The 24,303-nt window shown below is 40.2% G+C and overlaps 1 protein-coding gene across 4 annotated transcripts; it reads right to left on the bottom strand.

Moving 5' to 3' along the window:
• Positions 1-262: 262 nt before the first annotated feature.
• LOC145491683 (uncharacterized) lies at positions 263-23,841 on the bottom strand. 4 transcript variants are annotated; one of them, XM_081470918.1, is made up of 13 exons: positions 23,514-23,841; positions 13,949-17,110; positions 7,711-7,884; positions 7,273-7,446; positions 6,782-6,961; positions 6,431-6,535; positions 5,724-5,819; positions 5,057-5,218; positions 4,782-4,907; positions 3,693-3,777; positions 3,067-3,225; positions 2,504-2,581; positions 263-1,943 (listed from the first exon to the last, which is right to left on the bottom strand). In XM_081470918.1, exons 2-13 carry the CDS (start codon positions 17,036-17,038, stop codon positions 1,723-1,725), a joined length of 4,650 nt encoding a protein of 1,549 aa, XP_081327044.1. In that variant the 5' UTR covers positions 17,039-17,110; positions 23,514-23,841; the 3' UTR covers positions 263-1,722. The 4 variants fall into 4 exon arrangements, with proteins under 4 accessions (XP_081327044.1, XP_081327048.1, XP_081327046.1 ...); XM_081470922.1 differs by lacking the exon at positions 23,514-23,841 and adding an exon at positions 17,850-21,395; XM_081470920.1 differs by lacking the exon at positions 23,514-23,841 and adding an exon at positions 17,224-17,831.
• Positions 23,842-24,303: the final 462 nt, after the last annotated feature.

Genomic DNA, 24,303 nt, shown 5'->3' with positions numbered 1-24,303 from the left:
GCGTCAATACCCGAAACAGTCCACTGCATGTTGAGTATTGCCTGAGTGGCGGGTAGACTGGAATATCTGACTCTTGAGGTCATCACGTAATTATAGTGACGTGGCTTACGTCAACCCATCTGGGCCGACGCACGTTAGTACGCTCGTGATATCGATGATTAGTTTGCTGAGACTTATCATCAAAGTTTTTTTTTTTCTCTTATTAATACTTGGAACTGATCATAGGAAAAAGAAAGATTAAAAGTATTGAGTCACACAGACGACCTTTGATATAAATTTAATACGTCCTTAATAAACACATCCTGTACAAACCCGTTCAGAATGAACAGTACACCATTTAAAATATCTTCAAAATGTCTCTCTAATTTTAAACACGAACTCATTTCTTTACGCATTTTCTCGCAAAGAACATTCATATTCCTTTATAATTAGGCATCACAATTTTCTTTAGTAACAACTGAACCGTCAACTGTATCTCAAATCTATTTCAGTTACGGCATTTAAATTCTAAAACGTGTTGCACGACTTCATTTTCAGTCTCTAGAACCTCGTCCTATTCTTTCAAGAACGAGAGGGTGGTTACATTCGGCTGCGTTATATCAAAAGAGCCTTCGTTCATCAATTCGCCATAAAATAGAAAAATTTCAAGCTAACATCAATGTCACTACAATATTAAAGCGAAAAATATCCTAATACGAGGAGCAAATAATGATAAACCCTAGAACAGACACAAGTCTCACTCTTGTTTATGTGACGCGACGAAAACCAGTTTCACCATTAAGTCATTTTATAAGTCTAATTTTGTTTCAAGTCAGGTCTCGCTATAAACTAATTCTGTTGATTACAGAATGAAATGATAAATTATTGTTGCAGACGAAGAGTATATCTATTTTCAAATAAAGAATGTCACTGGTTTCTCGGTGAAACATTTACAGGAAAACTAACAAAAGCAACGAAAAATAACGAGCACCTACCGACTTGTCTATATTTTGTCCGGCTAACTTGTAGCCGTGAATCTTGGCATATAAGGAAAAAAATATTTTTCTTTTCGCACGAGTTAAATAGTATTTCCATTTTGAGCCGCTAGCACAAGTCACAATATGATTTTTTTTCTGTTACATTCTAGTCCTGTAATGTAAACTCAAACTTACTTTAGTGTATAAAACTGCTATTAAAAAGAATTTCAACTGTTTGAATTTTATATAGTGGAGGTCATTTGTTAGAAATCCCCTCTGAGTTCTTGGGTTTAATGTTTGAGTGTGTTAATCTTCTGAATCGCATCACGAAGCAGGTTGTGGTTCCCGAACGTTTACTGACGAGAAAATGGGTGTCCCAAAAGTTCCCCTTTGGCGAGTTGAATCAAGCGGAGTAAGATGGGTGTCACGGAAACAAGCTGAGTTTCTGGCTCTGATCTTCCCCTTAAACCCTCTTCATAAATACGCGAGTCGACGCATTTTGTCAAAGCCTTGCTGAGTCACGTCATAACTTAGCCCAGGCAAGACGCAAATTGTAATAACAATCACTTGTCGCCACCAGTTGACGGCTTGTTGCTTAGCAACATCGCGCGCTCTGATCATGACTGGAAAAGCTGATTGCAGTCTCGCCTCCAAGCCTTTTCGGACTGGGTTGGGTTTGAACTTATGTCGTGGTGATGTTTTCCCCAGGCTATCTCAGAAATATCGAAGGAGAAACGTCTGGGACGAGACCGAGGATCCATCTCTGTTAAAAGACCGAGCTGATGCGTTTTTCTTTACTGCCCTTTTTTGAGCCTCGTAAACCAAAGCTTCTTCTAATGACAGACGATCTTCCGAACTCTTTGTCTTCATCATCTTGTTCCCTAAGGTCCGCACTTGATACTGGCTCTGGCAGCTGTAATGTGGGAGAAGGAGGTGCCTTGATTTCTGTGGTAGACTGAGTTTTCTGGAATGGCCTCTCTTTCTTTCCTGATAAAAAGGAAAAAAAAAAAAACTCAAGGAGCCATAGAGTGCGAGTAAATGTAAAGGCAAAGTCTGCAAGCCAAGTGGCCCATCAGGCCGGCGCTTATCGCCAGTTTCAGTAGCAGGAAGCGACTGGAAGTATTTATACTCCCTTCTGGATGGGATGCTTAAGTCCATCGCACCAATATTTATACACCTGGGTGGGAGGGGTGGCGAGGGCGGAGGGGGTGGGGGAAGAGGCACTGTACGAGTTAAATGTCTTGCCCAAGAACACACCACAATGTTCCTGGCCAGGGTTCAAACCCGGACCGCTCAATCCGGAGAGCGGAGGCCAATTAAATTGAAGTAGTCGGAAAGTTCCCGATTTTTAATATGCAATCATAACACAACACGACCGCTGACGAGTATGGCGAAAAAAAATGCATACTCCAGGTTGCTTAGCAATCTCCATGACGAAGATCGATCGTGGGCGCAGTGAAATCTCAAAGACGAGATTTCGTCGCAACGGGTACTTGTTCGAATATTAATGTAGTGAATAGCAACAGAACAAATTTTAACTGACTCACCATTGACTTTCTTGTGTTTGACGGATGCTTTTGCTGCTCGCATGGCGGCTTTTCTTGTGTTTTGTGATATAATGAGACCTGAAACACAGATACGATTTGTTCTCAAGTATAAATTACGTTAAACTTGAACTTAGAGTTAGCATAGCCATTTTTGCGGCTCTACTTTTCCTCCAAACAATGTAAACACAGTTTGCGACTTCACAATGCCGTGACATGCACCTCCGTAGGGGATGAAAAAAAATCCTATTTTTTCAATGCTATAAGAAATGAAATTTATACACGTATCTTCACGGCCGGCGAACATGGGTGATCTTTACAATATTTGATTTCTAACCCTAACCCTAAAACTAACCCTAACCTAACCCAATTCTCTGCCTAACCCTAAGTTAACGTTAAGGTACTAAGCTAGGTCTGAAACATTGCTTAGCCCTAAATACTAAATCTCCACTGCAATCCCCTGAATTAGTCTTTCCGTCGCTATAGCGTTCGAGTAGAATTGTCACGCAACATATCAGGTCCCAGTCTCCTTTGTCACATCCTCGAGAGACTTTTTTTGTTTTTACCTGTTTTTGCATCTTCTTTGACTCTCCGCCTCTCGTCTTTAAACGCCTTCATCCACCTTTCTTTGTGAGCCGCTTTCTTGGTGAAGAATATGTACCACTTCTCTTTCTTGAAGTTGTAGATTTTCCACGCGTTGTTAAGAGGTGATCTATCGAGGGTTTCTTCAATAGAAACACAAAACGTCTTATTAGCAAAGCTTCCTTTGGAATCAGATGCAATCTCGTTTCCATGGTCCGCGCATTTTCGGTCTGTAGTGACCGAACGCTCGACGCTTAGGAAGAAACAATAAACCGGAATCCGAAGATCCCGGTCTGTTTATTGTGCGCATGCGTTCAAAGTCAATAACGGTTTCTCAACATGCGTAGAGAGAGTAACCGCTGTGCCTAGTGTTGGTTCAAATTCCCATTTCCCCCAGAGGTCTCAATTTCTTGGTGCTGACCAAAGGGATCGCGGCCTTTGGGAAAAAGATTTTCCGACTTGCGGTCATTATGTGTCTTACGCTCTAACGCAGAAGCTCTTTGAGCCTGTCACAAACTCTGTTGAAGGTTCAATTGCGTGACAAGCACAAAGCACGTCTACATGACGCTAATGTAAAGTAGGATTAGAAAACTTTTTAACCTAAACTTACCTTCTCCGTCTCTAAGCCAAATCACTGTGCAATCATCCATGTCTATTCTACCTTTGTATGTCAGGCCGTTCTTCTTTAAGATGTCCTAAATCCAAGAACAAAAAAAGCCCTTAGAGCAACTTTAAATTGCGAGCCTGCCGTAATGAAAACTAAATCATTTTTCAATGTCTAATCGCAACAAAGGTAAAAGCACGTTAACATTCTTTTGAGATGGACGAGAGCAGAGGTTTTTTTGTTTTGCTTTTGATTGGTCTTGTGCATGTGTGTCTCGAATATATTTTTTCTTTTATCAATCACAAAGTGTAGCAAAGCAAAACAAAACCATTCCAGAAACCAATGTAATTACAAGAGCCAATCACAGCAAGCATTAGCAACACAACGGACCAATAGGAACTCGAAACAAATACACGCACCGGGTAAGAATCGCGGGAAATCGTCAGTGACAGCGTTAACGTACGATTCGGTTTTTCATCATTGATTAAACAGGTGGCGTGAGTTTGTAAAACGATTTCTCAGCGAAGCAAAGTAAAAGTAATTGGAAGCAATCAATATTACTAAGTTATAGAGCGATTTTTATTTGGGTACAGTAAAGTAAATGGTTTTGCATAAACAACGCTACACATTTGGCATTAAAAACTCGCGCTACTCTGTCATCCAATCAGAAGTAAAACCACAACCAAACGTCACTCGCTCGCACACGTTTTCCCGCGCTTTGCGTCAGCTAAATGTATTTACTTCGAGTTTGATTGGTTCACTGTATTCTCTGTGTCCTTTGTGATTGGTCTGAGGGCCTACTTTGGTTTTGGCTTTGAGCCACTTAATTGAAAACCGCTTTATCGCGTAGGTGAGAACCATTTGGGGTTAGCTAGAGGAAGCAAACGTCTTGGCAAAGAAAGCCGTAGATGTCCGCTTGCAAGCTCAGGGTTTAATTGTCTACTTGTACTTTCAAGCAAACAAATTCCTACACGGTGTGCTTCGATCTCAATCTTCTCTTTAACGTTAACCATCGTTGTTTTTTTTCCCGTTTATCTTTCAACTCTTGGACATATTTTTCGAATTACTTACACTGTTATTTTAAAGCTCCCTTACCTTTTTACAATACACAAGTTGATGATCGAACAAAAACATGACGCGATCTTGCGAGCTTCCATTTGACGTCTTGATCACATCTCCTGAGTGAATCAGCTCCGAGCTTCTCTCTAACACGTCCTCTCCCTTCATGGAGGAAAAGAGAAAAGGTTACAAATATAACAGAATTCAAAAAAATAGCAATCTTCAGTGGTGTTAACTCAACTCCCCTCCCTTAACAAGTTCTGTTTCCCTCCGTCCCACCCCACCCTTCATAATGAGTAATTTCAACTCACCTCCCACCCCTCGATCGTACTTTGCCACTTGGCGATCTTGTTGATGCTTTCAACTTTTCGTTTGCGTTCGTTAATTAACGAAGCCACGTCTTTCATGGTTTCTAGTGCTTGCTTGACCGTCTGGAAATCTTTGTGAGCAGGGCTCGTGTGCTTCTTCAGCTCCTGGACGGAAGAAAGGGGAAAAATGAACTTTAGATCTCACAACATCCATGTTGAAAATGTAAAGTCCTTGAACCACACAAAAGGTAACAATGCCAAGGCAACAATAATATTGATTTAGTTTTATTCCCAAGTCCAGGAGCAGTTAATAGAGTCGGTGACAACTCCAGTTTTAGCCCTCTCCTAGATGGTACCCAAATCCATCAGAGGTTGTCCCCTACCCCTTCGCATCTCAAGCATTCTGTCGGGTTGTCCCGGCGGTTATCCGGTGTCCATCATTCTACAGCGTAAATAGCAGTATTGAAGAGCAGTTTAAAGTGTCTTGCCCAAGACACAACGGAATAACCTTGAATCCAGGGCTTGAATTCTGGGGATTCGACGCGCTACCAATTAGGCTGCAAACTCTGCAGAAACGACTTTATGCCACGTTTTATAAGGCAAAATCTAAATGTGCAAAAGAAAGCAAAGCCTTGAGAATAACGAACACACAAACAGTGACGAGACTTACCGCTAACTGCAAGGGATATTTACAGATCTTCTGCACCGGTGTCAGCAAGAATCCATCCAACGATATGCTGATCATGTCTCGAAGAAGACGGCACGCCTAGGAAAATAACAAAATATATTAAGCTCACATACGTCATTGATACTCATCCAAACATACCTTAAACTTATATTCTAAACTACAGTGGAACCTCTCCATAGCGGCCACTTCGCGTACAGAGGAAAGTGGCCGTGGAAGAGAGGTGGCCGTTATGGGAAGTAGCGGTGTACCTGCAACATTTTTATTTTAATACAATGCTTATTCAACACGTAAATACGTAACACAGTCAAAATATATCGATAACACAGAAACTAGACAGAAACAGAGACCAACGAAGAGCGGTATAGATCAATTTTCGTCACCTTACAATACAAGATGTAGTTTTGTAATGCACTGTTAGTCAATCGTTGATTAACTGACCGTTTTTAAGAGGTTGTTTAGGCAGTTGGAACGAGTTTTTGTGGCCGCTGCTGTTGTAGAGAGGTTAAAATTAGAGTGAATGTATGGACCGTCCGCCGGGACATTAAGAAGAGGTTGTTGTAAAGAGGTGGCCGGAAGTGGAGGTTTGACTGTATTGTTTATGTCTTTTGTATGAGCCAAGGCGAGACGCACGAGGCCGTTACGACATGACAATTACGGTTCACTATTCTAAAGACAAAAGAGTGCCATACCTCAAAAAACTGCTTGTACTTGTTACTTGCACACAGGGTTTTAAGCTCAGCCATTGCATGCGGATGGTTGTTACAATACTCAGAGTAAATGTCGAAGCCTTGTTTCTGTAACGCGTAACAGACGAGACCAATTAGCTTCAAAAACTACTAGCTGCTGGTATAGTGGAGCAATGAGAAGGGATTGGAGCGGGAGGGGTGGGCAAAATACTTCGTAATGGTGTGAATTTTCTGCCCCCACCCCCCATTGAAAAATCCCTATTCTAGCCTCTCTTTCCCCGCCTCCCGTAGACTTCTCGCACCCTTGACTTCCGAGTTTCCCTCTCCTAATATCATGATCGCAATAAAACTTACGTTATTAAGAAACACAGCGCCAATTTCAGATGCGTATGGGTCATCCTCCACAAAACACTCCTCGAGCTGCCTCAAGATTTCCTGGTGAAACAGATAAATCTGCTCGATGTTAGAGAATATCTTCGTAATCTGCTCCTCGGAAAACATGTCTGTTCTTTTGCGCGCTTGTTTCAGATAACCCTGTCAGAAGAATAGGAAAAACTTCACAATTAAGTCGAGATAGCCTAAACAATTACTCGTTTTCCTTCGTGTGCTGAATTGCTCGTCCCGTCCCTTTCGAGATACGTCTAAGAATTGTTAATCGCGGGTTCTCCCTTGACTTATTAAGAAATGAGGATCTCGGTCACGCTTTTTTGACTCTAAAAAGTTGTTTCTCCAGTCATTTATCCCCACTCGCTCCACAAACAGCTGATCGATTACATGTATGTAAGCTTTGCCGGCTTATGATAGTGGGAGGTCACTACACAATTGAAGCACTCTCTCCAGCTCACCTCGACCACATCTTCCAGGTTCTTGACGTAATCTCTCTCGGTGCTGAGGATCTCTAGCACAACCCGTGATCTGATGACGTCGTCAGACAGGAACCCCTCATTAGTTCCTTTTCTTGTCCGCACAGGAGGAGCAAGTTTCGTTTCGTCAGCGGCCAACGTCTGTGACACACGAACCTAAAGAATAGAAAAAGGAAAGATTCGAACTACAATCGATTGAAGATTCTGGTGAAGGTGGGATTACGTCAGGAATCAATTATCCCAGCCATATTAAGTTGGCGTGACACGACGACTTTCGTCACGCAATCCGAGAACTCGAAGTACTTGAACATTTACATGGTTTGCAGAGTGGCGTGTTCTTCTCTAACTGTGACAAGTTGGCGTGACGACGTTCATCGCGCCACTCCAGAAAAATTCATGTCACCCTGTCTATCTACTCACCCGAACAAACGGCGCAGGAAACCAGCCGACCTGATCCCCGACTTGACCGAACCACCAATCACATGACGTCATGGTCAGCACAGTGATGATGTCACCCGCTTGGAAACTCAGCTCCTCCGGGTCCATGGTCACGTGATCCCACAGCGCTTCTGCAAAGGCTTCTGGTACATCCATCTGTCACGTAAAACGGAAGTAAGAAAAGAGAGTTTGAAGTAGGTGCGTGCGCGTAAAAGAAGCGACTTGAAGTTATCGGCTGATATTGGTCTGCAAGAAACTGGGCCTGATATTGCGTTGGTGGTGTGCGTGTGTGTTTGGCATTTCTGCATCAACTAACCTCTATTTCAGTATTTGCGCAAACTATGACGCGAGCGAGTTTTTTTTCCATGAAATGCTCTTAAACGGTGACCGAGGTAAAGATAAGGCGCAACCCACAAATATTTCCACATAGTAAATGTCCCTAGAAAATGCGTGTTTATGTTTACGTGCGCTTCTTCTCCAATTCACAGACGTATTTTTATTTCAATTCTCGCCCCACAGAGTGAAAACCACTAATTAACGCGCCGGCTATTTAGAAGTATATTTTTAACACATTTATATATTGGAAAGATTTCTCGCAAGGCAGAGTAATTAAAGGCCAACTTGAAGCCATTAAAATGAAACGACACCCCAGTAAACAACAAGGAAACTCCAGTGGCATATCAACGAACGATTGACAACTAGAGTCAAACCGCGACGCCTTTACCTCGTTGAATCACTTTAAAAAAAAAATCTAAAAAACGTCTCTTGTCTCTCTAAACCTTGTCTATTGATTTAGCTTATAAAAGGTAAGTCCAGTAACTGTTTTGATCAAGTCTGGCCCTTTTACTAAATTCATCCAAGTTTTATAAAAGCGCCTATCAGTATGAGATGCATGCACAGTATCGTTAAGAACTAAACTTCACGAAAGGAAGAAACATCGACAAATATCCCGTTTCTGTTTACACGGTTTACCGCGAAAACGTCCGAAAACAAAACGATAGAAACAAACATGCCTTTGTGGTACATTCGTTGGATTTTTGACAAACAGAAAGGCACGCTTTCGGAGAGGCAGCTTAAAGTAGTCTTGTTTTCTCAAGAATGAACTCAGTATAGATCGCCGGATATATAAGTAGAGCGAATGACAAAGTAGAATCACCGTGCTCTTAGCAATACCTGGACGCTCAGCACTGCTCTAGTTTCAAAATTGAAATTCTTCTTACAGATTTCAGTACATTTCCTGTAGTTTAGTTGGGAGAATTTACCTTAACGACTGCTTTTCCTTTGTGATCTATATCTTATTATTCTCGCGAACTCTAAAACCCGACTTCGAAAAGATTCTTTTGGAAAATTTACATGCTAATTGCATCGCTCAAATGATAACATTTTAATTAACAGTTATTATAATCATATTAATGCAGCAAAGACCATTTACCGACAAAACACCCCACAATGAAACGCAATCCCGAAGACACAGTAACATTCTACGATGTTTGCAAACACAGGGCATAAATTTAAATTCAAACAAAAGGCGCACATAAACAAAGAACACAAACACATTTCTGTGGTTCGGCACTTTCAAAAAATAACTTTCCCACGGATATTAAATAAAAGTTAATGGATAATGAATTAAATACTCAAAGTGCTCTAATGACAAATAATGACGTTCTCAAAATCACCGTGCGAATCTCAACGATATGAACGTTTTACCGAAAACAGAAACGCGAATACAAGGAGAATTTGATCGGTTTAGCTTTGTGCCATTTTAAAATGTCTATTTATATTTCCACCAAGTCTATATTAAGTTGTTTTGTTTACACACCAATTTGGACGCCGGTAAGCATTTAGCACCCAAAAATAAATGTGTTTTTACTGTATCGATATTTGAAAGCTAATAGCCGGAGTCTGGCGAGACCGAATCTGGTACAATTTAAGTGTAGATTTAGAAAACGAGGGTACAAGCCGAAAATGAACCCGCGCGCGCGACGTGTTCATCGTTCAGTCGCTCACATCACCTCTTAGAATTGTGGTGAATTCTGAGCGCATGAGATTTTGCGGTTTAAATCCACGATGAAATGATTAGAACCACGACTTCAATTAAAACTGGGACTTTTATAAATGACGATGTTGTACAGCAAGGAAGAGGGCAATTTAATTTTATATGACTGACGAGCTGTGATGAATTCAGACATCCACGAATACTTCTGAAGTTTAATATGATCTCTGTTTCTATAACTGACATCCTTTTGAATTTTTTGAGTGCGTCATTTTCACCGTGAAATATAAGACAAGACAACACCATCAAGGTGGTAGCAAAAGCGTTCGCAAACATCTGTAGTTTACATCAGTGAAAGCACGAAACTTGCTAATGAACTGTTTATAGTTTCATTATCGACTGCATTGAAATAATAAACAAAGAGAGATTCTTGCATGTATCGGTAGTCATGATTCATAGGATAACCATATCTCGACCTGGAAGGTAATATTTTCTAGTTATCGACTGATAAGCACTAAGCGTGCAAATAGGGGTACGTAAATGATCAATGTCAGACCTGGATTAGCTCAAAGACCAATACATTAAAAATAACTGCGATTGGACGGATGATACGAGAATTATCTTACCTCGTAAGCTTATTGTGCAATCTAGTAACAGCAACGAATTCAGATACTACAGATATAATCAGATATCAGAGCGGCCATGTTCTGCTTCCAACCTGTGTGATTTCTTGTGGGAGGGCGATGGAGCGAGTTACGTTTTTAGACAACAGTTCAACACAATCCCTAAACACTGGTACTAATGACTTTTTAAATTGTGAACTTGACTAGAACAGCAGCTTCACTCGCTATCGATTCCACGAATCTAAATTAATTCCAAACTGCTCAAAAAACTGGCTGCATGGTTCTGGGAGTTCAGCACTGAAACTCGATCTATCCATGGCCCAGTTTGTTTGCTTGGTCTGACGAAATCCCTGACAGCACGTCAAGCATGCTAATTTAGCTGTAGCATTTTCCATGCCTCGGGCTGTCAAAAATCTGCCGGTGCAATGTCAGAAAGCAGCACATCTTCGGATATCTAAAGTTGATAGAAAGACCTAAAGTCGCATGTTAAAAAAGTTTACCTTATAGATTTTGCTCTTGCTTTTCACGTTCTCGATCTGCAATGGTCATTCAGGCTTATTAATTAAAATTTTATTTGACCTTTTTCTATACCTCTGTGAACGCAAATCCAAATGAAAACACTACTTTGCTATTATTTTACGCGACTTAATTCCTGCATTCCGGAGCAACAATCGATAACTCTGCGAAGTAGATTACTAAACAAAGCTAAATAACCCTCTTGAGGATTAGAAGATCAAGTAAATTTTTCATTCAAATAAAAAGTGGATTATCACGTTAAATTCTTAAAGTTGGTCGGTCAACGCCAAAAGAGGCGAAAATGCAATTATTTGCAAGTATGTTAAAGGGGCTACGTCACGGTTTACGTATCTTGAAAAGTTTAGCCTAAAGTTTTGAAGTTCGTCGTTTGTAATCCGTGTCAATCTTCTCAATCCTTTGTGTTTTACCATTATCTCTTTGGTGTTTTTTTTTCTTTTTTTTATCTTAGTAAACTCCTATTTTCAGGTTTCCTTCAATTTGAAGGGAATTTTGTACTCGCCAAAAAAGCTTACTCAAAATGCCGTGACTGAGCCCCTTTGACTATAAAGACTGATCACACATTTTATTTCTGATAACATCTACATTTGCAACATCAGTATGCTACAAATATTTCTTTTTCTTTTTTTTCTAAAAACAAATATCATTTCTGGCCACATGCGTTTGATTTTAATATCTTGCAATTTTTATTCATTGATATTTACTGAGGAGTCAAAAATGATGGGGGGTGCAAGAAGGGGGGGTAGGGGTAGGGTGAGACTATGAAGTAGTGTGGATGTGGCAAAGGAAGGTGGATAAAGAAAGGAAATCACAGATGTTATTAGAAGTATACTGCTGATTTATTTTAACAAATACATGTAACTTGGAACTACAATCCTGATCAAAAGTCTTGGGACACTTTGCACTTTTGCCAACATATGGTCGTTCTGTCTACCTCTACCTCCCCACCCCCAATGCAATGTTGATGTTGTTTCATCCAAAGTAGACCCACTAGTCCACCATTGCTTTGGGGGGATGGGGGTTCCCAAAATTGAATAATGACTTCCCACTGAAAAATAATGTGTCATCAGGTTGGCATTTTGTCCCAAGGACTTTTGGCCAGGATTGTAGCTAGTAATGGAAGTTCATGTGGGGTGGCCTGTGAATCTGTTAACACTCAGCAGCACTGTGAAGACTGTGAACAGTGACAGGTAGCTGCGTTTTTTCTCCTTTAGAGCATCATAACAATAAAACACCCAGCTGCATGACATTCTCAAATTAAATCTTTCCCTGTGTTAATCTAAATATGTAAGCCTATATGTACAGTAGCCAGACATAAATTCTTATGGACACAGTCTCAGAAAAGGGAAAACTATTTCTTTCATACTTGACTATTACTTTTCGAATATCATGTTCATTATTATTATTATTTTTTTTTAATGTAGCTGTTACAGGGTCTTAAATAAAGAAATAACGTCATTATGTGTTTTTGTTTTTTTGTGTGTGTGTTACTGAAGCAAGTGCCTTGGTCGGCCTGTTAGTGGCTACAGTCTGTGAGGCCCTGTTGTTTGCAAGTTGTTAAAGAATGGTAAAAACATTTTTAAGGCAATGGAAAGGGGCAAAAGTTTGCAATCCAACCAACGCCCACATACACACTACTAGAAACAGATTTTATATAGCATGAATGACTAACAGAATTTATAGTTATCCACCCCACCCCCGTTCCCCGCCAAAGGATTCTAGTGTAACATTCAGGTCACATAACCCTCACCTTCCCCACACCCCATTTTGTTTTTGTTGGGCTCCCTTAGAAGATTCTGTCACCGATTTGAACTCCTTGATGGAGAGAGCTCGACATGCATGAACTATGTCACAGAAAACAGATGACGACAAATAGTTTTAATGACCAATGGATTCCATGGAGCACTGTAAATCTGGTTGTAAACCATCAGTGTGGCAACACTTCCACAGCCTTGTAATAAACAAAAATGATTGAAATCCAATTTCTCCTTTTAAAAGAAAATACACTGACAAGTAGAAAGCTAATGACAATATAAGAAAATTATCAACCAGGAGATATTGCCTTAGACAGTACCATCACATTCAGAGCTAACATTGAAAGAAATGTGTGCCAATAACCGAGGTGAATTGAACATTTTATTTAACTGTAAGTCACTCTAGATCTCGTTTAGTTGGGAAAACCCTTCTCTCAGTCATCAAATCAAACATGTTTATCTAAACTTGTTATTATAATAATTTCGCACACTTTTCTTTATAATATTTTTTTTCTCTTCTTCCTGCTATCGTACTCTCCAATTAACATTTTCCAGTATTTATATTATATACATGTACGCCCTTAATGCACATATTGTACATAACACACTAATAAAGGCAGATATTTTTGCTGAAATTTCTGCTGAAATTTCTGCCAAATTCCTTTGAAATTAATTGTTATCTTCCTTCTGTCCGAACCTTTCGGAAACTTCAAGACTTTTCATTATAGACAAACAGGTGAAGCAGCATTTGAAGAGTCTCTCAAGACATTTGCTACATTCTAAAGACGTTAAATTTGTCTTGAAAAGCCCTAGAAAATCGAGATCTAGCTGTTTCGTATGGGCAGCTACCGGCACATGTCTAAGCCCGAAATATAAATTTCACTGGCAATTTGGTGAATTATTTAATAAAATACGTATGTACATGTACTAAATAAGTTTATGATATATGGCATAATAAAAATAAATGTCATAAATATAAATAGATTTTGAGACAATATCACTAAGCTGATGAATCTGGCTATTCTCATCATCTGTCTGGTCCAGAAAGCATTCATGTTGCAAAGGGGAAATAGATTCTGAAAGAAGTTAGAAATTTTGTCTTGCTTCCCGTTTTCATTGAAAAGACATTTGGAAATATGTATGTAGGGAAGTCTGTATTTTAGCCCAGTGGCCAATCATCATGTATGCAGGCAATAAAATTATCATTTATTTTATTTTGAGGGATAATTACCCTAATTTGAAGATACTATTCTCATTTACCTTCATTTAGGTTCCACTTGAGCCATTAATAGAATAAATAAAATTAATGTTCCTACCTCACCGTCCACATCATCGTCATCATCGTCATCACTGTTCTCTGCTGATTTGCTAGGCCACTCCATTTCTGAGACTGAAGCACGTTCTTCTGGGATGGGTGAGGCCTGGCGGATATCAGCGATACCGAAAAGCCCAGGCACACTGCGTGAACGGCCCAAGCTCTTATCCAAGACACCAGGGATGGAAAGTTCTGACATGATAGAGAAAGTGCTTCCAAGCTCATTTTCTGTGAATGATGACGAGGAGTTGAGAGATTGCAGTGAACTGTTGCAACTGTCTAACTGGCTTTCGGCACTGTGGGATCTATGCAATAGATGTGGAAGCTCAAGGAAAGTTCTGTCACTATAACCACCATATGAATGACGCTTGCTCTTGTCAATCATACCATTAAACTCATTGTCGACAAAAGATAGAGAAGCAGTATGCTTCATTCTAGTTTTCCTAATTATGCTTTTCTTCTTTCTGAGGATGACCGCTGCTGTGCATGGCGGCAGCTCCTCAAGACTCTGAATGCGTGGTCTGACATAAGGTGGGCTGGTGCATGTTGAACTGTCATCGCCATCCTTATCCAATTGTGAGCAAGATGCAGAACGGTTCTGTGTCTGTAATACCCGATGTAATGGTGACTTAGATGGTATTCTTGCACTACACGAACGCTGCCTTTCCTCGGGAGATGCTGGACTCAAGTTAGACTTAACGATACCTCCATGTTTGGAACAATTTGAAAGGCCATTGGAAAGCATTGGATTGTTTATCTTTCCACCTCTGTCAATACTTGCATTGTTTTCAAAGCTGTGTTCCACATGTAAACTACTGGATGAAAAACTATCACTGCTTTCTGAGAGTTTTGGTGACAAATGTTGAGAATGCAATTTTCTAATGTCTGGGAAACTGCTATGCATTGTTTCAACAGGCAATACACTTTCTCTGGGCGAGCAAGGTAAACTATTCACTTTGAGGTTTCTAGCCAATCCCTGACCGCTATTGCAAATCTCGCCTAAGCCGCAGGTGATTAACTGCGCTGAGATATGATCACGCAACTTTTGTTCGCTCAATACACCGGGATTTACTTCTCGTGACGACGGATCAGGAAATACGGGCGAACATCGCCTCAACTCAGTATCTGTCAACTTGTTTCTTGTTTCCTTACAAGATAAACAATCTCCTTGTTTCGATGAGTCGTTGTGCCCTGTTTGTCCAAAGGTCGAAGAACAACACTTTTCTTCGCAAACTTTTTCTTCTTTGTTTACATTTTCATTCGGTAAACGTTCTGTGTTTTCACAAGTACATTTTTCTTCGTTAGATCGGTTTTCTCTGCTTTGATTTCCACTACTGTTCCAGTCAGCTGTTGATTTAAGATCGGAAAAATTTTGCGTATAATTATTTCCTTGAAGGGCATCAATCATATGTTCACTAATTCCAAGCGCTTCACTTCCCTCGTACAATGAATTAGAGTTGTCTTTTGTAAGCTCATTAACCGGGCTGACGTCTTTGGCGAGATAATTTAATCGCCCATTTTCAAGTTCTCGTTCAAAACTTTCCAGATAGTCTGTCTGCTCAATGATCGGGTCCTCTTCGCCATCATACGACTTGACGTGGAAAGTTTTACCATTTCTCTTGATCGATCGAAGGATGACTGATTTGAACTTAACATCTTTCGAATTGAATTTTCGCGGGTTTTGCGTTCCATAGGACAGGTTGTTCCCCATATCTGATTTTAAAATGGCAGTGCATTCGACGGTTTCTGAAGACGAATTTCCCTTCTCTGAAAAGTTGAACTGATCCTCATCGCTGTTACCTTCCAATTGACTCCTGCTCTCAACTTTTACAATATCCGTTTTCAATTCGTGGAATATTGGCGATCCAATATTTGATGAGCATTTATCAGTAGAAAATGACAAAATAGGTGGAGCCGACCGTCTCTTCCATGCGTCAGAACTCTTTTCGGCAACGTCGGTGATATTTGGCGCTGTTGCGGGTTCAACACCATTTTTTCGAGCACCACTTGAATGCGTGTACGAGTTAAGCACTTGTGCTGTGCGTGAAGCCGAACATCCTGTCAATTTTTGATAATATTCGGGTCCCGTATCGATTGTTACCGAGCCAGAGGACCCTGGATTAAATTCTACCGTAAGTGACCTCTCGAAACACCCGCGATTTTCGCGGTATTCTTCTACCCGGATGCTCGGTGGAATCGCTGCCAGTGTTCTAGATTTTTCCATCAGAGAGTCGTTACAAGGATCCAGTGAATTGTCCAAGGAAAACGATCTCGCGAGGTAATTTTTCGGAAAAATCAAGGATTTTTTTGACCGTTTCAAGGAGTAATACTTGCTACCACTGAAGCGAGAATCGTTATCACCAAACGAATCAATCGACGAGGAGCTGACAACAGTATCTGTTACCAAACCATCAAAATCAGCACTGTTAGTAGCTGTTGAAAAATCTTTCGCATCCGCAAATGACGAATTTTTCCCACGGTTATTTTTGTCCTTTGAATTGCTGGAACGCTTGAATAAATTCGTCAGTATACTCAAGCTCTTAGACTTCGAGAGTGATGTCCTTTCCGTGTTTGTGTTAGCTCTGTGTCGTTTAGATTTGTGTGATTTTTTCTGCTGGGCTGATCCAACTTGACTGTAACCTGCCAACTCACTGACGTGTGCAGGCCTCGAAGTCGACTCCGCGGCATTTTTTTCGCTCTGATTGTTATTGCCGTTTGTTTTGCTTTGCTCAGATTTCCGCTTATCAAAACCATAGCTGTCAAGTGATGTTTTTCCATTCACGTAATGCGAGTGTGAAGTTGTTTTCTTGCCATTTAGCTGTTTGGTTGGCGCGCCGTTGTGTTTTTCTCTCCTCACGTGCTTGTCGGATCGATTCGCAAGATTTTCGTGATCGTTTTCGAGAACACCACAATGCTCTCCGTCAACACAGGAGGCTGATTGCGGTGAATTTCTCCTTTTTAACCGCACTGAACGCCTCAAAGAACTTTGAAACCTCTGGAGTCGCGATTTCCATCGTTTCGGGAGCTCGGGCAGCGCCATGTTTATATTTTCAGCGTCTGCTTGCGGCGATGACATTGCCTCGGTTTTCATCGAGAGTTTATCATTTATTCATCCAGTTCCTCTTCCTTCAGACTTCTCAAAGGCAGCACTTAACCACAGTTCCTGCGTAAACAAACGTCAAAGTTTACAATGATATCTGTAAATGTCGATGTAATGAAAGGTCGATCTGAAAGTAAACGCTGTCGGTTTGTACTCTCGGTTTGAAATCCGCTCACCAGCTTCCGCTGTAACAGATCTTGTCAATTTCATTTACTCCTGCATTATTTAAACGTAAACATATCATCGCCCGAGCAACAAGTAATTCTACGTTCACGCATTTTCTTTGCAGTGTATTTCCACATAAAGCCGGACGAATAATTATTATCGATTTTATGACTGACAACTTCAATCATGTCAAAATATACTTCGGTGAGGCCATAGCTGCAAGGCAAATTCACATCCGGTGTAGGTTACAGAAGTTTTTTGATGGCTTCCAGCTCCTTGGGTAAGTTCGACTCAACGACACTCGTTAGTTCTAGTCAAATCTTTATCGATCACAATTTTTGCAGAGGTGGATTAAGTAATTTTCAAACGCGGTGTGCTCGTCTTTTCTCGCGGATAATAAATCTTGTAACCTTTGCAAATTTGCATTCCATGGGCCACTGAAAACAAAAAGCAATTACCACAAAGAACATGCATCGCAATTGGTTCTACCGAGTTGTAAATAAAACAACGATTAGCAAGGGTCCTGTAGCATGGATGCCAATTGGAACACGAGATCGCTAAATAATGTAAAGTAAACAAACAGGCGGAAAGTGAAATCATCATCATTAAAATAATTGTATGTTTGTTAAGGGCTTACAGAAGCTTGTGATTTCGTCGCCAGTTTCCTTTCTCACTGGAAGTTCAAGTTTACGGCAGATCAGTTTCAGACAAAGATCACCTGAAGCAGTTTTCAGCGAACAAAGCGAGTTGTAAATGGATTGTTTTCGCGAACAAATTGAACACATGACATCAGAGGTCAATTGATCTCGCCTCCAATAAAACACGCTGTGAGTCACACAGACGCCCTGGGGATATTTTGAATATGACCAATTGAGCGACCCACTGACAAATCATCCAATTTGCCTTAGTAACAGTTATTCGCGATGACAAACAAAAACCGTTCGATGAGAAACGTTATCAAGTGATCGCTAAACTCAAATTCTCACGCGTCGCCAGACGAGGAGTTCTTAGCACGAAAAAAAAGAGAAAAAAAGAAAAAGAAAACGGGAAGAACTGAGCGGGAAAGCGCGAGGGAGAACATTACTCTCGTTTACAAAAATGAGCAATTTACTAGAAACTATAAAAAAAAAAAAAAAAAAAGCTGAGGAACATGAAAAGAAAAAAGGCATTTACAGAATCCTTTCTTTTAGCTCAACTAAACCGTTGCAGAGATCAGTCCGAATGTTTCAGATTGACTAGCCTGCAGAACAGGCGGATTAGCGTTTTTCGTCTCGCGCTTCGCGCTCGTGGTCGCGCTCCGCGTTCGTGCATCGCGTTTTGTTCTCTGTCCCACTAATCCGCCTGTTGTGCTGCAGGCTACAGATGTACTGAGTTCTTGCATGATTCCTTCGCATCATGTCAGTACGTGACGCATTTTGAGCCAACAATGCAGACGTGACATAGGCAAAAAAGCACGCTCTTAGAACTGTTGTATATGCTCACTGGCCGTATCCCTCCATCGGATGTGAAGTCATAACGCAAGGAGTCGATAATGACCGAGAACTATAAGTTCGGCTTCATTTGTTTTTCATAGTTCAAGTATAGAGTGTAGCCTCCCACGTAGACGCTATATGGTCACGTCACGCAATCTTCCTACCTCCCTTCCTCGAGACGACCCCAAAGAGCGTTTGCGTGGGAGGCTACCATAGAGTCTGAATTATCACTTTTTTGTCGCTTACATCTGCAGTACAAGCATAAGTAACTAAGAGCTAGCCGAAATCAGGGTTGATTTACTGAAAGGAGTTCGGCTCTCCCTTTTTGGCCACGTGACATCCTAATGGAGCAAGAACCGTTCGTCATACAGGGTCACCCTTTTTCCCCTATCAATCTCTATGGCATCCATTTACTTTTGCACCTCTGGATCCACCACTGTAGAGGAAATTTCTTACTTTTCAAACTCCAACGCAATAGTTCTGATTGTTACAGTTTGAAGTAAGATTTCCTTTACAATTCAAAAACAATTCAAAACTTGGACTGACTTATTACAGTAAAAACTTCGAAATTGCATTTTGTCCCAAAGTCAGATACGACAGAATTTTTCCTTCAGCAGGTTTATTCACTTGAAACCAGTTAGACTGTTGCCAAGTTTTGATTGGTGCGATGGACCTTTGCCGAAACTGACACGTGACAAAGTCGATCGTCAGTATTAAAAGCGCCAAAACAAAGTTGCCAATTTTTGAGACCACTTTCCATATAAATAGTCTATTTCCTAAAATTTTATGTATGAAATTTTCATCCTTCCACCTAAAAGCATCCATGTAAAAAGTCCAGTCACCGGTCCCAAATTTGGCAGCCTCATCTAATTCTCTAGCTCTTCACACTCCCTTTAGAGGTCTTTGGAAACCATTTCAAGCAATTATCTTTTATCGATGCAACCCAACAGCCCATACAAGCGAGCGGACGATTACCCGTTTTTAAAATTTTGAAAACTTGCCACAACAGCTTTAAATTTGGATAGCGTCCAAATTAACAAGTCATTTTGACAGTTCGCATTCAATATTAACAGGTGGCACAACTACTTCCAATTTGGAAATAAATGATTCACTTTAAAATTCCTCAGACGGACAATTTGGCACCTGGCAATCCTCGAGATTTGTCTATTCATGATTATTCATTTACTCCCAGATCTAACACAACAGTAGTCCTTTTACTATAGATCGTTTGGCAGGCGACGGGGTAGTGTGTCCACAAACGTTTGTTTCTTGGTTATTTGTTGCTGTTGTTGTTGTTGTTTGCTTTTTTCCTTCTGCAAGCGTTTATATTTATCCTTCCCCTTGGGTTTTGGCTCGTTCTTATCCCCCGGCTCCCGCGGTTAATATCTTGCTTGCGATCTGGACGAACGCTAGACAAAATAGAGGGTTTGTGGACAAACTAGCGATGGAGTAAAAACACAAGCCCCTACGTTATGTTCGCTCCGTAAAAGGTACTCCAAGAAACAGGACAACATAGTCTACTTTTAAAATGTCCTTACATAAAGTAATTCTACAACCACAAAAAGACAACTTAATCTGGATTCAAAGTGAGTATATCTCAGTCAACTGAGGCCATTTCAACGGCAGACGCCATATATATCAATGAAATATTGCTATGTCTAAGCCGTATGCATGCTAGACCAAGACACGCATGACTCGACAAAACTGGCCTGATATTCGCAGAGAATTGCCAGTGCAGTACAAAACATATACCGGCCTTATAGTGTATAATTACTTTCATATAAAAAATCGATTTTAGGCCATGCATCCCAATTAATATATTAGCTATCACAATATAGAGAGGAAAGTGGGTCGTCCATATGTGAGGCTCCCTATCATTTCAAAAGGTGTTTACGCCTTTTAAAATGGCGACTGTAATGTCAGAGCTACTTAGGGTGTGTTTAGAAATGAAAAGTAATTGCAGGCAAATAATAAGCAAGTTTTTTCAGCTTTTTCTAATGTTGGGTCACTTGGGCGAGGACTATAGAGCCATTTTATTTGCATGGCAATAGGCTCAAACAGAAGTACCTTCTGAGATGAAAGAAAAATCGTATTGCTGAAAGTGAATTGACCATTGAGATTAGAAGAGTCGGTTTACGTCAACCACTTTGCAAACTTGTAGATGTGCGATGATGACGCAGGTATTTGAAAGTTATGTCAACCAAGGCTCAATTTGTTTGAAATCGAAATATGTTTTTTATAACAGGTCTCTCTCACGGACATGTCAGGTTTCTGAAAATGAACGCTGGCCGCATAAAATCTTTAAATGGTCAATCATTTTCCGAAATATAACTTTGGTCGACTTTTGTCCACCGGTTCTTGAAGACACCGGGACTAGCGATCAGTAACGTGTCTGTCATTCAATGAGTCAATCACGGTAATTTGTCTCAGTAATACAGGCCCCACTGCGTAATGATCAAATTTAAAATGAGCTTGTTCGGTAACTTTAATATAGGATGCTTTAAGAAGGCCTCTTAGGGTTTTCCGGGAGTGCATTTTACTTCAAATTTTCTCTTTGAGAAAGGCAAAGCGTTTTGTCAGCAATCTAAGAACTGTTTCTTCTCTTCGCTTCCTTATCCTTGGTGATTTTGTCACCTTATAGCTAAAAACGTTATGTTTCCAGTGTTTCTTTAATAATCTTTAGACAGTAAAGCGTTTAACGTGAAATAGAAGGAGTAACGTTATTCGACGTTTCGATGTATTCTTGATAATGATGTTGGATACATCGGAACGTCGAGTAACGTTACTCCTTATATTTCTTGTTAGATGCTTTAACAAGCAAATGACCATTCGATCTAAGAAAGCCTTTGACAAACAAAACAACAAGGTTTAACGTACCAACGATCAAATAAAACAATTTGTAAAAATAAGCATGAAAATTAACAAACGTCAGTTTGAATAAAAACGTCAAAGACGACACACTTGAAAAAGAGTTTTTCTTCTTAATAGGAAAACCTCAACAAAGACCTCATTGCAGTAATGTTGTAGTGTGGCCAAATAAATAAATAAATAATAACTGAATAAATAAAAAGAAATAAATCAAATGAAAAGGGCATAATAATGTTGAAACTCTGCGTATTAGCTAAGTGGAAGGGAACCCAATTAGGAATATCCAAGTACGACAACGAAACAAAAATCTATATCTCGATGTGTATACATGGCGAAATATCAATCTAACGGATGACAAGCTGATCTTGTCGATTCAGTTACTTTTTGTACAGACCAGTAGCTCGGCAGAGTTTCCTGCACAAAATCAAACTTCAAAGAGAAAATCTGACTCATGGACATTTGATGTAACTTCAGCGTTGACGTCGCGTGCTCACGTGTCTTAGCGTAACATCTTAAAATTAATTTTGTTTGACAGCCATTGTGTAGTTACAGATACTGATCATCGCTCTTGAATTCCAACAGATCACTCTTCTCGAGATTTCAAGCATTATTATTCGCATTGCATGCCTTTTGTGAGTAAATTACACACCAAACAGCCAATATACTGTATATAGTGTTTGTATCGATACATTTGGTGTAAATTGAAAGTTTCCAGTTCAAACCGGCGTGGCCGTAGCCGCCAACTACAAAAAACAAAACAAAACAAAACAAAACAACACAAAAAATCGTGGGCGCGGGAAGGCTATGATGTGATGTCCTAATCCCTAATCTCTTCTCTACCCTGCTGTGCACTCACGGATAATGATCTTAGACGAAAGATATCCTAACGTTCTCCGCAGGGATTCATTGGTTACACTGCTAGTCTACTTGTCCAGCTAGGTAGCATTAAACACAACCTTCGTCTGCTTTGAATCGCCTTGATCGGATTGACGATAACAGTTAATGGTTTTATGTACAATTAGAGAGCAATATGTTTAATAAGTGGTGGCGACCATCAACGACCAGCTAGTATGTAAATAAGATAAAATCTTGCTTATCTATAACCTGAGTGGATAGTCGTCCGCCGAAACTTCATACAGGCGCCGCCCCCGTGACTGAAATCCCAGGGACAGTTGTACCCTGACGCTATGGTCATGCCAGCCTACAAATGCCCCCTTTTCGTGGGTAATTGTTGAGGCACCAAACTGATAAATGGAATTAAAATATGCTGGAAAGCAAACTTCAGCATGACTTCCGAGTGCCCTTGCTGTTTTAATTTCTCCTTAACCAAAACCCGCTGTCGATTTCTTTTTTGCTCAAAGAATGCAACTCGTGAAATGTCTCCAAACTTCCGGATTTAAACCGTATTAGCTTTGCCAAAAATTTTACCACAAGATATCCGTTTGTCAAGATATCAACTTCGCCAAATTGTGTCCAAGAAACTGGATGAAAGATCAGGCTCTTTGTTTTCATAAGCTATGAATAGATGTGACGTAACTTGCACGCAAACTGCGGAAACAGTCATCTTCTTCATGTTATTATTTCACGATTTGTCTCCATAAGTGATCTTCTCGTCGAAGCACATAACAGATAATATCTAAATACCTATTATGGATCGAAAATATTACCCGCGACGATTATTAATCATGAACATACAATAAAGTCACAAGCCCGCACTCGGCACGACGGTTCAATGGCGGTGATCAGAATTTGAACTCAAAGGGCTATAAACTTCTCATCAATTTGATATAATTTATATTAATACCTGAAATCATTGAGTAATTGATATTATTACGTAACTAGAGAAACTCTCCCACATAAAGTACGAAATAAAGTAATTTTAGGCAAGGTGAAAGCGCTCTGAAATTTCAAAAAGAGAAACTAGATTTAAATGACCGATTCTATCATGCATAAGTTATTACCTTTTTCAGTGATCGTGACCTCTTACTCGGCGTAACTTTCAAGGATTTCAGATTCTTTCGAACAGGCCTTGACTGCCCAAACACAAATTAGTCCCTGTGTCTTTTGAATATTCGCTACACGCTTCACAAGCCGTATCTAAAGGCGTATACCACTAACTCTTTCGATACGAAAGAATTTTCAGTGTAAGACCGGAATTCAAATCTTCTTAAGTTCAAGGGTTATGTATCAAGTTCCAAAACGCCTACCATTCACACCATGAAACGCCAATCAAAAAGGCAAATGCTCCTGCTTGTGGTCAGTATTCTTCCTTTGTATGAATTAACCGCGTCTGAAATGGATTATCGAATCCGAACAATTCAAATAGGAAATCACGAACATGCACCAAGGGTCATGTATCTTTCTTATAATGTATACGACTTATTGGAGCCGAAAGCCATATCTGTTTCCTGTTAATGCATGTGCCGTAAATCTATTAAAAGGAGAACTGTCTCCCAACTAAACAAGTTGCATGAAACATAACACCGTGTGTCATGTGATAAATAATAAAGAATAATGATGTAATCGCGTAAAGTCAGATGCTTATGCTGTTTTAATCGTTACCGTGTGTTGGCTCGGGGGAAGGGGAGAGGGGGGAGGGGGACGGTATTCCCAAAAATGTGCGGTCCAAGTAGCTTCTTCTAAAAAACATACCCAATTCAGAATGAGACTGCTAAAATCATGCCCTATTTAAGACCAAAATTAAATGCCCAAAATCGATACCCTATTTATGACCAAAACGGCTGAAAAACC

Source organism: Orbicella franksi, chromosome 7, assembly GCF_964199315.1.
Source record: "Orbicella franksi chromosome 7, jaOrbFran1.1, whole genome shotgun sequence".
In the NCBI taxonomy this organism is placed as follows: Eukaryota; Metazoa; Cnidaria; class Anthozoa; order Scleractinia; family Merulinidae; genus Orbicella; species Orbicella franksi.
The sequence above is the reverse complement of the archived record's forward strand: the minus strand, read 5'-3'. Positions and strand labels throughout refer to the sequence as shown.

Coding starts and splice junctions, on each gene's coding strand:
- LOC145491683 (XM_081470918.1), bottom strand. CDS start 17,038: ATGAAAACCGAGGCAATGTCATCGCCGCAAGCAGACGCTGAAAATATA. Junction 7,447..7,710: donor TTCCTGCGCCGTTTGTTCGG/GTGAGTAGATAG, acceptor TCTATTCTTTAG/GTTCGTGTGTCACAGACGTT. Junction 2,582..3,066: donor CAAAGAAGATGCAAAAACAG/GTAAAAACAAAA, acceptor TCTGTGTTTCAG/GTCTCATTATATCACAAAAC.